The 16,257-nt window shown below is 45.0% G+C and overlaps 1 protein-coding gene across 1 annotated transcript in view; it reads right to left on the bottom strand.

The window, feature by feature from the left end:
• Positions 1–645: 645 nt before the first annotated feature.
• Positions 646–16,257, bottom strand: part of LOC112222576 (R-spondin-2) — an 82,510-nt gene continuing 66,898 nt past the window's right edge. Inside the window, exon 6 of the mRNA XM_042304447.1 lies at positions 646–1,916. Within this exon, the coding sequence (XP_042160381.1) occupies positions 1,801–1,916 (116 nt within the window). The 3' untranslated portion in view covers positions 646–1,800. The remainder of the gene's footprint in view (positions 1,917–16,257) is intronic.

The following is a 16,257-nucleotide window of genomic DNA, read 5'->3' as shown; positions in this document are numbered from 1 at the left end:
TTTTTATACTTATTTATTTGATGTTTTGAAACCCTGAAAATGAATGAGATCTAATGTGTGCTCAAATAAAGAGGGGGTGAGAGTGTGTGTGTGTGTGTGTGTGTGAAGGAAGCACAGTAGGCAGTTCTATTGCCAAATCATGTGTAAGATAATGAGGGTGGAAATGAATGATACGGTGGTGACATCACAATGTGGCATTGCACCATCCGTGAGGTCAAGTCAAGATGGCTTACAGGCCGCTCACAGTGACGTCATGCTGTCATGGTCAATTGACCATATCGAATCTCCCTGGCTCGAAGGCAGCTTGTGTCACGCAGTGCACATTGCATGATTGATATCACAAATGTTTTTCAAATTACATAATTATATACTAATGCGAGAGGGACAAGCTAAAGCTAGCGCTCCTAGCTGTCCATGAACCCTAAGACTGAAAAGCTACATCAACAGTCACATGAAATGTATTTTAATCAAACACATATGTGGTCCTATGACCATATATTTGTCGAACCCTGAATATCAAACCTAAACAATGTCAAACAAAGTACGCACTTTAGTTTTGCCGTTTTTGAAACATTGAAATCAGTAGATGAGACCACATGAACGCGATGCAACACTGTTTCGCATGACCAGACACAAACAAGAGGCTCTTTTAAAGATATCTGTATTGTGGGATTCAAATCATATTTCAGCACAGAGGAGTAACAGTACGAGACAAAATTGTCACCGAACACAAAAGTACAAAATAGAATCAATAAATAAATCAAATATATACCATATAAATGTAATAGCTATGTGTTGGCTATGTTTATTATTTCATTTTCAGTCTTTTGAATCTGTAGCTTGGTATTACATCCTTTTCTCTGAAACATTTAGAACGCTGGGAGGAGTCAATACCGAAAATACAGTAATAGGTTTTATAATTAGATGAACTCATCAACTATGTACACATGAGTTTGTTGTCATGCTAAGTCGAACAACTACCATGTCTTTATCCACAGCATACAGTTAGAGCATTAAAGCGGGTTCTGGACGTAAACATTTTGTGCTGAGAATAAAATACATTGCAACTACGCATGGTATTTCTTAACATGACTCTCAAAAAATGTACACAATGAACAAAAAGGCCATACATGGAACACTCCGCCTCCAATGAGGGAAAATAAGAGTTTGCTTTGAAATAAATACAGAAAAGTCTCAATTATTTCAAGATGTCACTTAATAGCAGTCACCCTTCTGCCAAATCTCTCCTCTTCTCTTGATCATCCTCTCATTCTCTCTCTTCACACGTTCTTCCTCTCTCCGTCAGAGTCGTCGTCTTGGCGTCTTCCATTGCCCCCATCGCTGGGCCGTCACCACTATTATCAACATCCATCTCATTCCTCATTCTCCTGCTCTTTCGCGTCCTCCGTCTGTCAGTCGGTGTGTGTCGGTCTCCCCTCGTTGGTTTGTTCTCCCCAGACGTACATGGCGTGTGAGCAAAAGGAACGAGTGTTTCTATGAGTTCTATGATGTCACAGTGGGGTCAAAAGGGGGGAGCTGATTGGCTGATCTGTCAGCGGCACACTACGATGCAGTACTCTGCGGTACGAGGGAAGCAGCAGAAGACAGAGAGAGACAGGGACAGAGGGCATATGTGTACTTTACTACAACCATAGACATGTGTAGGGTCATTAATATGGTGTAGTGTGACTGTGTGCTGGGGTGGGGGTGGGGTGGAGGTTTGTGGAGCAGCAGCTAGCAGCTTTGTGTTGTTTAGGTTCCAAGGGGTGGGGATGGGGGGGGGGGGGGGGACTCAGTCCTCTACTGGCTGGAGCTCATGGAGGCCAGGTGGTCACTATGCTGGTTCTGGGCCTGGAACCGGAGCCTCTGCTTGTTGGACTTCTTTGGTTCTTTGGGTCGCTGCTTCCCTGATCCACCTGAAGCAGAAAGACAAGAAGCAAGAGAGAGCCTATTAGAAGAACAGTGCATCAATGTAAAAAAGGAACACAGTAAAAACCTTTATTCCATCCCTTTGGTGTCTCTCTAAAACCAGCTAATGTATATATATATATATATATATATATACACACATACCATATATCTTGGTCCCCTCCTTACCCACTCAAAACCAGCAGAGCTATGCCACTGGGCAGAGCGGTTGGCAGCAAAATGTTCCTTTATTCAGCCCCATCACCTCTCTCTCTCTCTCTGGGGAAATTGCATAACACTCTGTCAGAACTGGAAAGGTCCTCGTTCATAAGCCCAGGGTTAATGTATCCCAGGTGTCATTGGTGTGGGCAAAGCATGTTGGGAATCTGTGCTAATGGAACCGTGTGCGGCGTTACCTCGGTACCCAATGGTTCCCTACGACAGAGGCTACTGAACCAAAAGGCAACAGTTTGGCTGCCAAAAAAGACACAAATCATTTAACGAGGTGACAGACAGACAGACAGACAGACAGACAGACAGACAGACAGACAGACAGACAGACAGACAGACAGACAGACAGACAGACAGACAGACAGACAGACAGACAGACAGACAGACAGACAGACAGACAGACAGACAGACAGACAGACAGACAGACAGACAGACAGACAGACAGACAGACAGACAGACAGACAGACAGACAGACAGACAGACAGACAGACAGACAGACAGACAGACAGACAGACAGACAGACAGACAGACAGACAGACAGACAGACAGACAGACAGACAGACAGACAGACAGACAGACAGACAGACAGACAGACAGACAGACAGACAGACAGACGTGATGGGGCTGAATGAAGGTTGGCTTCGGGTGGTGGTGGTGGGGGCACAATCCTGCTGCCAACCCCTCTGCCCAGTGGCATAGCTCTGCTGGTTTTGAGTGGGTCAGTGATCTGAAGAAAAATAAAATCTGATGGGGGGAAAACTAGAGTCAGGCTTGGATGATGAGATGCTATCTGGATCCTGATTTGGCACAGCAAGAAACAAGGCATGCTATGGTTCGCCGAGGGGGGAAAACACTGAAAAATGCTACATAAATGGGTGTCTCAACGGTAGGTTTACAAAACCTGGCTCCGTGTCCTATTATTGCACTTGTTCATGCCATTTCACTAAGGAAAATAAGGCTAAAGTGTGTAATATGTGGCAGAATTACCTCTAATTACCTTCTCATATGGCCTGGCCAAACGCCAGCCATTTAAAGCCGCCCAAAAAAAGTCTGGTTCAATTGAACATCTCAGCACCACACTGTAAAATATATTTTTTAATATTTCCAAGAAATGGGGACATATAAAATTTTCTGTTTTCGCTCTTTTAAACGAGAGTCATGTTACAGTTGCACAAATATCAAACAATTTCACTTCCACATTTCAGAGCCATTTCCTGCAATCAATTCAATCTAGCTAGCTATTTGTGGTCACCATCGGCCATTCCGAGGGCAAAAAATTACATTGCCGACACGCAATATCTTATTAAAAAAAAAATCCCCTCTTCAGACCATAAAAGGATTTAAAATCACATCTCATGGGGAAAACATACATCTTGCTCTAAACTTTCCGTGACCTCCAATTGAAAAACATTAACAGCAAAGTTGCTATGCTCGTTTAGTAAATGTCGCTTTCGATTCTTTGGGTGAGGTACAGTATGGTTACGACTGTTAGTGCACGCATCACGCTCAAAGTCAATCCGGACCGTAGGTTTCTTTTTCCTAATTGCCATTTAAAAGAGGTCCTTTTCATTTGAAACAGTGTTGCTCTGCGCTTCATAAACACAGCATTCAATACAATCGACTCAAGACGAATTACATTTGATGGCAAAAAAGCAAACATTGCTGTATTAAAAAGGCCTCTGTAGCTGGGCTAGGCCCATATGGGCCATTCCATGGAACCATTAGGCTCTCTGCGTGTTGTACGAGTTTGCGTGTAGTGCAAATAAATGCGTGGAGCTCACTTAAAGACCAACAGTATAGTTTTCCTGAATAGTCACGAACACAGAAAGGATATTATCCACACGGCTTTAAGATGTTTGTGAACTACATGACACTTGTCTTACACCACGGCACAAACACGGCTACAGCGGGTTCTTGGAAAAACAAGGGATTGCACATCTCCATGACATTATATAGACCGGGATTCTACGTCACAGTACTGCTCATCTCATAAGACGTAAGTAAATTGTGTGAGTAAACACTTACAAAAGCTTGAGCTGTGCTTCATTTGGTTTGCCCCAGTACAATGTAACCAACGGATAAATAAAAGAAGGAAGAGTCCTAAAATATCTAAATAAATCGAGCACCCCTCAAAGTATTACCGTGGCATATTATGTATTTGTCCCAGGTCTGAGGTCTCACGTCATATCTCATATCTAATTTATTCCAGGACAATGTGAACTGTAAAAACCAAACGTCCCGGAATGTCATCAGAACTGTCCAAGTGAGCTGATGAACATTTCTATCTCTGTTTGACCTGTGTCCATGAAAGCATGGACTACACTGGGTTCTATTTCATAATCAGAGTTCTCTAGGCTGACAGCTAGAGGGCAACCAATACCAAGAGAACATAGATCTTCCCCCCTCTGCATCTGATATAAGGCTTATGAGATGGCACATCATATCAGGGTCTGTCTCTTTCACATTTACCAGGACGCAGAGTGAATACACAACGCTTTTATGATGGTATATTTACAATCAATGTAAACACTTAAGATGATTATGCAAGCCAGAGTTCTTTAAGAATTATTTATTTTTTATTTACCAGGAAATAAATTATTAAGAAGTGAACTCAATTACTTTCCAAACAAGGAACAAATTCATAAATCTTAGAGCGAGTACAGATCATTTGTCTTGGAGGGAACAGAAATCTTCAAATAATTTGAGCTATTTTTGTTTTACCCCACACTGACCCAGAATTTAAACTTACTGCCAAAATTGAAGAATGGCTTTCATTTCAGAAAATACTTTCACTATTTTTTCCCCATTTTCTTTTCAGTTTTGGCCACATTTCGCATCACTTCTGCAATCCTTAATTGTATAATGTTTTTTTTGTAGATAAAATCTGCCTTCTAAAGCTTTGTATGTGGACGGGTTCATAGAGTAAATTTAACAAACAAACAAAACATTATAAGCAATTCAAAATGTTTTGTAGTTTTGAATCAAATGCAGAAGCTGTTGTGGTGGCAGAGGATGACCCCACCATTATCACTGTGTGTGTATTATAGACATAGTGTGTGTGTGTACATTAGTATTTGTGCCTGTGTGTAAGTAAGCCCAATCTTGGTCTCACTGCATGAGCCAGGTCTGGTTCTGGTAAAGTTCTTGCTACCTGAAGAAAGCTCTGGAGTGCCCTCCAAGCCTGCATTGTATCTGTGTGTTTGTTTAAGACTAGGCTATGTACATGTGTGCGCTCTTCCATATCAGCGCAAAGTCTTTGACAAATGTGTCTTGGACCCTCTAATGTCATATACAATCTTATCAGCTGCCAAAGCACCTGGGAGAGGCAGATTAGACTTCCCTACATGCACTGGGGTGGGAGTTCCACCCCGACCTCCGCTGACTGGGACATTCCAGGACAAGTCCGATTGAGATCCATCACTTACAATTTCTCTTTCACATCTCTATCTTTCATTCTCTCTCTCTCATTCACATCTCTCTCTTTCTATCTCTGATGGTGGTTGAGACATAGCCAGATACCCAACAGGAAAGCAGTTCTGTAGGCCTGTTGTATAGTAACAATAACACTATGCTCTCTCTCAGGAGATATGCCCATGGCACTCTGAGTTGCGGTCCATTCAACTTGTCTAATTGAATAGCATTTTACACAGGGGAGAAGGACGGAGCCAAAACTCCCTTCACCTATCTCCAAATTCAATATCTTTGTTTTTGAGAACCGAATAAACCAGAGAAAATGTATTCCTTACAATGAGTGAGTGTTTGAATTATGTAATAAATAACGTTCTGTTTTTCCATCATTAGGTTAATGTTCTGTTTTTCACGCTGCCAAGAATGGGGCTTAATGAGGACATTGACAAAAACAGACCTTGATCGAGAGAGAAAATAATGATTATTTTGAAATACAGACCTGGTGGCTGCCACTGTGGGAGTGTGTACCTGCATGCAAATCTATAATCGCTGAGGCCATGACCACTGTGTGTGTGTGTGTACTGACTGTCTGGCAGCACGGCCAAGTGACTTCATCTACCCAGAGCTCGGGCTCCAGCAGGCAGTGCACCAATCGAAGGCCTAATCTTATCTGCTCCGCTTGTGGTTGGAGGAAATCGATGGCACCAACCTCAAGAAGGCATTAAGACGAACGGTAAATGTGTTCCTCTTCTTGAAGTGAACCCTCTCTGCTCCTTTTGTTACCTCATCCCGCCAGTAAACGCCGCCATCATCCTGAGACCATCAATTAATATGTTTCTTAGGAGAAGGGGGTTGAGGGTAGGGGATCAAAACAATTCCGAAGAAGATTCTGGTGGATTTAGTACGGAAAAGCTGGAACTTTGCTTCATAAACATGCCAAATCGAAAGCCATTATTTGTGAGGGAAGGAGGGGACTACTGGCGCCAGCGAGATTTGATTTCAGTGGCAGAAATTGGATTAGCAGCCATTAAAGGCCTCCTCACACATACATTTATAATGCCGTGAAGGGGAACGTATCTGTAGCCAACTCCTCTCACTCACACCGACGAGCTCTTCTGTCCGGAAGAAGATACACTCCATGGACAGTGTGTGTATGTGGGTATGTAAAATGGTTAAGGACATGTGGTGAGCCGAGGTCTGCAGATGTTCACATGAAAAGATATGATCTAAAAGTGACAGGGAGTTTAGAGAGAGTGAGTAATAGAGAAGAGGAGGAGGAGGATAATGAAGAAAAGGAAGAAATGTAGCGGGGGCTTTTGAGTGACAGTGTATGAGAGAGAGAGGGGTAGGAAAGGGGGCGAGAGGGAGAGAGACATTTGGAAAAAAAGGGGAAACAGTTGGGAATTGGGAAAGATAGAGATGTGCCCGGGGAAAGAGAAAAAGAAGAAACACCCTCTTTCTCCAGAGAGGACAATCTTTTATGAGAACAAGTCCATCTTGCCAACCGGATGACAAGGGCCTATCTGCACAGCGTCATTTAGCCTAACAAGATTACTCTGAATCGTACTTTCTCATCTCTCTCTCTCTCTTCTTTCTCATTCTCCTTCTCTTTCCCCCAGTGCTCTGCTTACAATCACCCATCCTGCTTAGCAGGGATGATTTAAAACATCTGCATTCCGATTTAAAAAGCTAATGTTGGGATTAGGTGGGTCATTATTTTCTCATCTATGCGACGGAGGCTCTGTCGGGAGATTAAGCAGCAGGTTAGTCCACCGGTCCCGCCCTTTGAAGCTCCATTTCGCTGACAATAAGTCAAATCGAAAACCCAACTTGGAGATTAGCGTCTTGAGCAAGGAGAAGCCCCGGCAAATAATGCATGACTGACACTGTGATTAATCTGCCCGGTGGGTAATATAGAGTTGGATTTTATTCCCTCCGTTGAGCTGCTGAATGACTGTGACAAAGACAACGGAACGTTAACCCAGGATCGCTATACAGGAAGGGTCCGGTATCCAGGAATGGTCCAGTGTTGAGGGAAGGGCACTGTCTGACGATGAAACCATTCAGCGAACTTTCAGTCAACGCTCAGTCAGTTTCTGATCTGTCAACACTGAGTATGCATACTGAGACTTTGCAAATGAGAGGGCTACCGGTAAAAATTTGGTCAATATGTGGCTAACCGCCACCACCACATCGCTAACAACCTTAACATAGGCAAGCCAGCAGACCCGGCCCCAATTTTGGAAATCAAAACAAACCTCTGCAGAGTCACTCGCAACTCTGCTCCCCTGAATGGTACCCCACTCCGGGTTAAATTGGCGCTTGCCCACCAACTCTGGCTCTACTTTACGGATGGTGTCACTATGGCAACGTCAGAGGGCCATGCAGAGTGCAGGCGTGATGACTAGGCCGTTGTGTCTGATACACCTGAAACTCAAAAAAGAGCTGCACAACACCATCTACGGTCTGCTATTCCCCCGACTGACTCACACACACACACATCTGGGCCTAAATACATGGAGCTGCTACCCCACGGAACCATCAGAAAAGGAGGAATAATTAGCTTTAGTTAACTTTAACGAATGGCGAAATGTTGGGTTTAATATCTGACGAGCAAAATAAAAAGCTTTGTTGTTATGTATGTGTGTCAGTGGTTGAGCGTGCATGTGCGCCTGTGTACATGCTTGCGTGCCTGTGTGTGTATGTGTGCGTGCATGTGTGTGGCTCTGCTAGTGCGTGTGTGTAGGTGTGTGTGTGTGTGTGTGTGAGTGTTAGCAAGCTGTGGATAGCTGTAGCAAACCAGGGGGTGGTGAAAAAGGAGACCGGGGGTCCAATTAAACATTCAAGTGGGTGGAATATTACACATTTATCATCCTGGCTGGAATAATAGGGCAGATGTCAATTACGTTCCACTTCAGTCACATAGCAGAGGAGAGGGTGGGGCTCTCATTCTCATGCTTCCATTGTGGGGTGTCTTCACTCATTCATTTCATTTAATCAATTTTATGTCAATATTTCCTGCATTCCTTAGAAATTTGCTTTGGGGGGGGTAGAAACAGAATCATTGATCTTCATTCCATCGCACAGATTACATATCAATTGATAGGTGCCGGGTAATTCCCTCATGAAATGAACCATTTTAAACAGGGAAACATGGTGCTGACTTGGTCACATTCTTGACTCTCCCTTTGTTTGGAGTCGATTGCCTCTGCGACTCATTATCTTACGCCATGCAATTAAACAGTAAAAGCCAATAAAAACAGGACTTGGCAGTGCACTTTTACACACTCTGCCTTTGCCTTTTAAAACCAGCCTTGGCACCTTTTAACTGAGGAGAGTGAAGAACTCCCACTCCAGAGCACCACAATTCTGTCCCTTCGTAAAACCCCACCTACCCAGTCTTAACTGTACACTTTCAAAAGCTTGCTCACTAGCGCCGAGAGACAAAACACACATAGTCCTGCCATGGAGGTGACCTCCTCACACTAAGGATTAACAAAACAAAACTACTGGATGGAACCTTTGTTTTTCATTTCAGGATGGTGAAGATGCCTTTCCTGTTGGGGTGTGTTGAGTGGGCCTGGGTCGGGGGCCCAAGGTGGGGTGCAGAGCAGGTAGGGGGCAGGCAATACATGTTCTGGGTGGTGGGAGGTTCTCTGGATCTCTGGAGCCTTTTGTGGGGCCACAAGGAGGAGGGTTCTTCTGCTAACGCTCACGGTGCCGTCTGGACACGCGCACACACATAAATTGTGTAATATATACTGTACTCACAATATCGTGAGCCCCGCTGAGTATGTATGCATTATGGTGCATACACACACACACACACACACAAGCATGCACACACGCACCCACACACGATGGAGTGTATCCTCTTTCAGACAGAGGGGCTCACATACACTGAAATAACAAGGCTGTGTCAACAGTGCATCATACATACATAAAGAACATCATGTCTGCATTGTGAGGACGCCAAGGGGGCATAACGGGCGACCCAGAGTCTGCCACACACAGCCTGTCTGTCTGCTGTCTGGGGCATGTGTGTGTGCTCTCCTCTCCCTGGCTCCCTGGCCTACAACAGCCCCTCTGGTCTATCCCACCCCCACCACATACATGCATACACACACACCACAACTTCCCCCTGGGGCCTGGGGGGGGGGGTCTAAGAGGAAATTGTCCAGCATGATTCACTGCTTTATACCCAATTTCTCCACCATGTCCCTTCATCCCCCTATCCTCCACTTCATCCCCTTCTCCTCTGGGAAAACAGAAGGGAGAGGAGGAAATCACCCCCCCCCCCTCTGTGTCTGGACACAGAGCACAACTGTCCCGTAAAGAGGAACTAGGCCCTAACGAAGGAGCCATGCTAAGTCAGACGGGCTTAGACACTAAACCAGAGAGAGGGGCTGTGGGGATCACAGCACAATCCCCGTGCTATAGCGAATGACAAGGGACTCCAGGATATAACTTTGTTTTTGTGTTTTGCATAAGTCTGGACGGTTTTCACCCCATCTCCTTCGACGATGCACTTAAAGACTGAAAACACGGCAAACCATTTTGTAAAATGTATTTTCGACTAGACAAAGTCTAATTTGAGCCGAGAAGTCAGTCTGTTTGATGTCCCAGCGGAGCTCCTGTTGTGTGTATGTTTTCATTAGAGACCCAGAACAGTCAGTTCTCAGTAGTCCCTGATCCTCACTAAGGCCTGAGCTCCATCAGAAGCCTGTCAAGCGCCAGTCAAGCAGACAGCTGACTGAAGCGGACAGATCTTACAGATCCTGTATCAAGCAGCTATAGGCTGCTGTTGTAGTCTCTTCTCCTCTCCTACCCAGGCACCAGCCATCTCCCTGTCTGTCAATAATACTCCAAATACCCCTGCACTTACTCAAACACAAACAGGGGGATTTCCTGACGTCTTAACATAGGGAAAACATTTGATGGGTTTGTTCTCTGTCCTCCTTCGATTACAGTGAAATGTCCATTTCGATGGTCGTTTCAGGGTCTCACCTCGAATAAGAGAGAGAGAGAGTTGTGTATTTCAGGCACCAACATCGTTCCAAAGAGGTATGACGGTAGGGAGATTTGTATGATGCTCATAGAGTGACTCGTGATCCCATTCAACCGCAATACCCAGCCTCAAGGCCTATTGGGGTGGTGTTATGATCCCAAAGCCTGCCACCAACGAAGCAAACTAGGTGCACTTTACAGGGGATTTAAAACATCAACGATAGCCACCTGGGATTGGTCAAACTCCCTTTTGAGTAATTCACATAGAAGTCTGAGAGGTTGGATGAGCCATGGAAGAATCTATGGTTTCTTAAGTTTTTCCCTTTTCTATATCCACAATCACATTTCAAATGAAATTAAATGTTATATGTCACATGCACCGAGTACAACAGGTGTAGTAGACCTTACCGTGAAATGCTTACTTACAAGCCCTTAACCAGCAATCCAGTTTTAAGAAAATAAGAGTTAAGAAAATATTGACTAAATAAACTAAAGTAAAAAAAAGTAACTCAATGAAATAACAATAACGAGGCTATATGCAGGGGGTACTGGTAAAAAAAACAATTTGGTCAAAAAGACAATGTGGCAGAAACATTATGTACAAAATAACACACAAAATAGCACAATTGGTTAGGAGCCTGTAAACGACAGACATCCCCTCACCTCAGCCGTGTAATAAAACACGTATTACAGTTACAGACAGCCCAAACGGTTGCCGTCTCCTCAGAGCCCATGGACTATTGCTTTGGTGTGTTGAGTTGAGTACAACCTTTATGAGCGGGCCTCTACTTAAGTGCTCTGCTTCTCCTTCCCTGTATTTGTCTGTGTTCACAAACACTGACACATGCAAGTATGCTCGCACGAACACACACACACACACACACACACACACACACACACACACACACAGAAGCAGCTGGCAGGCCTGTACTTGTTGCTTTGTTGTGTCTGTGTGTCTGTTCCCTGGGTCCAAGGCTCCTGGACATGAGTGGGTCAAAAGCCGCAGCCTCTCTCTGTGAATCATCAGGCTCTAATTAAAAGCTGTGATGTCTCTATAAAGACCAGGCCCGCCAGAGATGGATGGAGAGAAGGAGAGGGGGAAGAGAGAAAGGGGGAGTAAGAGAAAGAGAGAGGAAGAGGGGAGAGAGTGGGGGGGGGGGTAGAGGGGCTTCTGGTGGCTGAGCCGGTGCAACTGTGCACCAGATGTTCCTAGCCGGCAACCTTCCCTTCTCCTTACAGCCAGCACACTCAAGGGGGCGGACGCGGGCACGCCGATATTCCCCTCGAAAATGTGCACCACTACCACCACGCTAAAATGTTCTCCTGTGTTGTGTGCACTGCACATTGTCTGTCATTGGCATATGGTGCTTGCATGTCTGAAAGATGTGTATATGTTTGAGTAAGAGAGAGAGAGAGAGAGAGAGAGAGAGAGAAGACAAGGGTAGAGTTGAGTAGATAAACATAAGCTACACTACAGTGGGGCAAAAAAGTATTTAGTCAGCCACCAATTGTGCAAGTTCTCCCACTTAAAAATACGAGAGAGGCCTGTAATTTTCATCATAGGTACACTTCAACTATGACAAACAAAATGAGAAAAATAATCCAGAAAATCACATTGTAGGATTTTTAATGAATTTATTTGCAAATGATGGTGGAAAATAAGTATTTGGTCATCTACAAACAAGCAAGATTTCTGGCTCTCACAGACCTGTAACTTCATCTTTAAGAGGCTCCTCTGTCCTCCACTCATTACCTGTATTAATGGCACCTGTTTGAACTTGTTGTCAATATAAAAGACACCTGTCCACAACCTCAAACAGTCACACTCCAAACTCCACTATGCCAAGAACAAAGAGCTGTCAAAGGACACCAGAAACAAAATTGTAGACCTGCACCAGGCTGGGAAGACTGAATCTGCAATAGGTAAGCAGCTTGTTTTGAAGAAATCAACTGTGGGAGCAATTATTAGGAAATGGAAGACATACAAGACCACTGATAATCTCCCTCGATCTGGGGCTCCACGCAAGATCTCACCCCGTGGGGTCAAAATGATCACAAGAACGGTGAGCAAAAATCCCTTAACCACTCGGGGGAACCTAGTGAATGACCTGCAGAGAGCTGGGACCAAAGTAGCAAAGCCTCCCATCGGTAACACACTACGCCGCCAGGGACTCAAATCCTGCAGTGCCAGACGTGTCCCCCTGCTTAAGCCAGTACATGTCCAGGCCCGTCTGAAGTTTGCTAGAGAGCATTTGGATGATCCAGAAGAAGATTGGGAGAATGTCATATGGTCAGATAAAACCAAAATAGTACTTTTTGGTAAAAACTCAACTCATCGTGTTTGGAGGACAAAGAATGCTGAGTTGCATCCAAAGAACACCATACCTACTGTGAAGCATGGGGCTGGAAACATCATGCTTTGGGGCTGTTTTTCTGCAAAGAGACCAGGAGGACTGATCCGTGTAAAGGAAAGAATGAATGGGGCCATGTATCGTGAGATTTTGAGTGAAAACCTCCTTCCATCAGCAAGGGCATTGAAGATGAAATGTGGCTGGGTCTTTCAGCATGACAATGATCCCAAACACACCACCCGGGCAACGAAAGAGTGGCTTCATAAGAAGCATTTCAAGGTCCTGGAGTGGCCTAGCCAGTCTCCAGATCTCAACTCCATAGAAAATCTTTGGAGGGAGTTGAAAGTCCGTGTTGCCCAGCAACAGCCCCAAAACATCACTGCTCTAGAGGAGGTCTGCATGGAGGAATGGGCCAAAATACCAGCAACAGTGTGTGAAAGCCTTGTGAAGACTTACAGAAATAGTTTGACCTCTGTCATTGCCAACAAAGGGTATATAACAAAGTATTGAGATAAACTTTTGTTATTGACCAAATACTTATTTTCCACCATAATTTGAAAATAAATTCATAAAAAATCCTACAATGTGATTTTCTGGATTTTTTTCTTCTCATTTTGTCTGTCATAGTTGAAGTGTACCTATGATGAAAATTATAGGCCTCTCTCATCTTTTTAAGTGGGAGAACTTGCACAATTCGTGGCTGACTAAATACTTTTTTGCCCCACTGTATGTCCTTTTCTGTACGTAGGCAAGTGTGTGTGTTTGTGTGTGTGTGCGTGTGCGTGTGTCTATGTGTGTTTGTTAATATGTGTGTGTGTGTGTGTGTGTTGGTATGCTATGTGTGGTCTGTATGTGGCAATTAAAGCGTGTGCGGGCCACAGTCAGAGAGCCAGAGGTCTGGCAGGCAGAGATGCATCCCGGGCAGGGGCCACGCTGGGGCCTTTAGGTCCCTCACAGGGGCCACATTTCAACTCATCAACTCAATGAGAGTCTGTTGAAGCACCGAAGACTGCCTCAGATCTCAGCTCTAAGATACAGAAACCACTGACAAACCACCAAATGCCCTAAAACCTCCAATGAACCCTCAGCAGAGAACCTGGCTTTACAGCCCTAATGATGTCATGGACAATATCACACTGTGACAGTACATATCTCCCACTTGTGAAACATGTTGATGGGGACTTGAAATGTTTTCCTTCTGCTCTGCTCCCCCTCCAGTGTGCTGCCACTTTGTTTGTTTGTGTACGTCTGTTTTTGATGGGGCTGTCGCTGTTTGGGCATATTCCGCCTCATTTCCTCCCAGCCAGAACCTCAGACAGGGAGGCTTTCCTGAACAGTTACAATGCTCTATGCACACTGTCATGGACAGACACACATACTTGCTTACATACACACTGTCACAAATGGACAAACAATCAGACACTTGGTTGGGCTACTTCATGACATACAAATCATCTTGATTAAACCCACGAATAGTCCGTTGTTCCATGGATGTTTCATCATATTACGTATCAGATTTCATCTTAACACGAACCCTAAATGTATCGACCTTATGGCAGAAAATCAAGCAATAATTAATATGGTCATCGCCGTTAAAATGGATGAAGAAAATAAAATGCCTGGGATTTCCATGTTGTAATGTGACTACATGCACCTAGAGAGGCTGTTTGGTAAAACTACTGGTTTATCGGGCCAGAGAGTGGGAGAAAAAAGCCCCCCCCATTCTTCCTGCTTGGAACCGACCAGATGACAATATTGTGGAGTATGGAGCCCCAGTGAGCACTAATGCACCCCCCCCCCCTCTCCCTTCTCCTCCACCCCCTGGTCTTTGAAAGGCCTCCACATGTTTATGGCTCATGCCTGTGGTATGACGATGGATTCTCCATATAAAAGCCAGCAAGGATCATGGGGTGTTTCAAATATTGCTCTACGAAGACAGTTGCTGACAAAATGACAGTGGACATATTTATTTTGGTCGGGGAGCAGGGCACTTTGTGGGGAGTTAATCAGAGACTCCCTCCTCTGAAGCCTCCTTTGAGGAATGCAACCACGGCAGAGAAGGACCGGAGACTACTGGTAATGACTTTCTCCTCCTGTGGAAGATTTAACACTGCGAAAATGCTCGAGAGGCAGAAAAATAAACCCAAAGTTTGGTCAGGGAACCGTCATTATAAATCAAGTGTTGATTGGCTGTCCAGACATGCGCTTGGATAATCAATTTCCATCCGGTTAGGAGATGCAAAGAATAATATAATAAGTGCTTATAGGAAAAGGAATGATCTATGGCAGCGACTGGTGGGCACTGAGGATGACTGAAGCAGAACCTCTGTGTTCATTTGTGAGTGCGACCGCAGCGTTGGCTACAACTGCCATTGGCCCAGGGCTGCAGAGGTCCCGGCCAATCCAATGACAGGTTGATGTCTTTCCTTCTGACCCGTGATCCTCTGTCTGAGTCTCAGAAACACGGCAGTAAACGCTCTCGAACCTCTCCATTCTAATATATTTCAAATCTCAAGCTCAGAGGTAAAACTAATGTCGCACGACGTTCAACGACGTCCTCATTATCACCGAGAGCTACCTGTTCCCTGAATACCCTGACTCATCACGTCTTAATGAATCATCTTAATGAATCATTTGAGATACATGGCATGTCCCCAGCTCTGAAGAACAGCGATGAATTGGTAGAGGTCAGAGGTGGACAGAGCTGCCCTGTGTCCGCGAGGAGACGGCGAGGCGGGAAGCATCAAGGCCCTACTTCGTAGCTACGGTGTCGGCCGTGCCGAGTGGACTAATTAAATGAAGATTTAGGCAACGGCTCTCGCAGTCACAACAGGATGCCGCGTGGGGGCGCGCATAATCACTCTGACAGGCCAGCAGCCAATTAGAGCTCTCTGTCTGCCCTGGGAAAGCACTTGGCGGCCCACTCCCGCTGGCGGGAAATACACTTCTCTGGATTTTCCGTGATATTACCCGGGCCGGAGTTCCCCTGTTAATCATCGGCCCCATTCCGGATCTGCCACGGAATCATCAGGACTCAGGAATCATCATCATCTACAAATCATTATTTTTCTTTCCTGAGAGCATTTAAGGGGTTTGGTTGAGTGTGGTGGCAGAGGCAAAGCACTTGCTGTTTGGTTTGGACGAGGCCTGTCCCATGAACTTCTCTGTGGAGGAAAAGGAGCGCACTCTGTAAGAGAGGAGTTAGTTCTCCAGTAAAAGTCTGTCAGCCTGTGTTCCGCAAACTGGCGTGATGATGGCAGCAGGAGAGGGAGCGGAGTATGTCTGACAGGCACACAAACATCCAGAAATGAGTTGGGGGATATTGGTTTTCCAAACCAGCAAATACGGGCCA

The sequence above is a fragment of the Oncorhynchus tshawytscha genome, linkage group LG23 (genome assembly GCF_018296145.1).
Source record: "Oncorhynchus tshawytscha isolate Ot180627B linkage group LG23, Otsh_v2.0, whole genome shotgun sequence".
Classification (NCBI taxonomy): domain Eukaryota; kingdom Metazoa; phylum Chordata; class Actinopteri; order Salmoniformes; family Salmonidae; genus Oncorhynchus; species Oncorhynchus tshawytscha.
The sequence above is the reverse complement of the archived record's forward strand: the minus strand, read 5'-3'. Positions and strand labels throughout refer to the sequence as shown.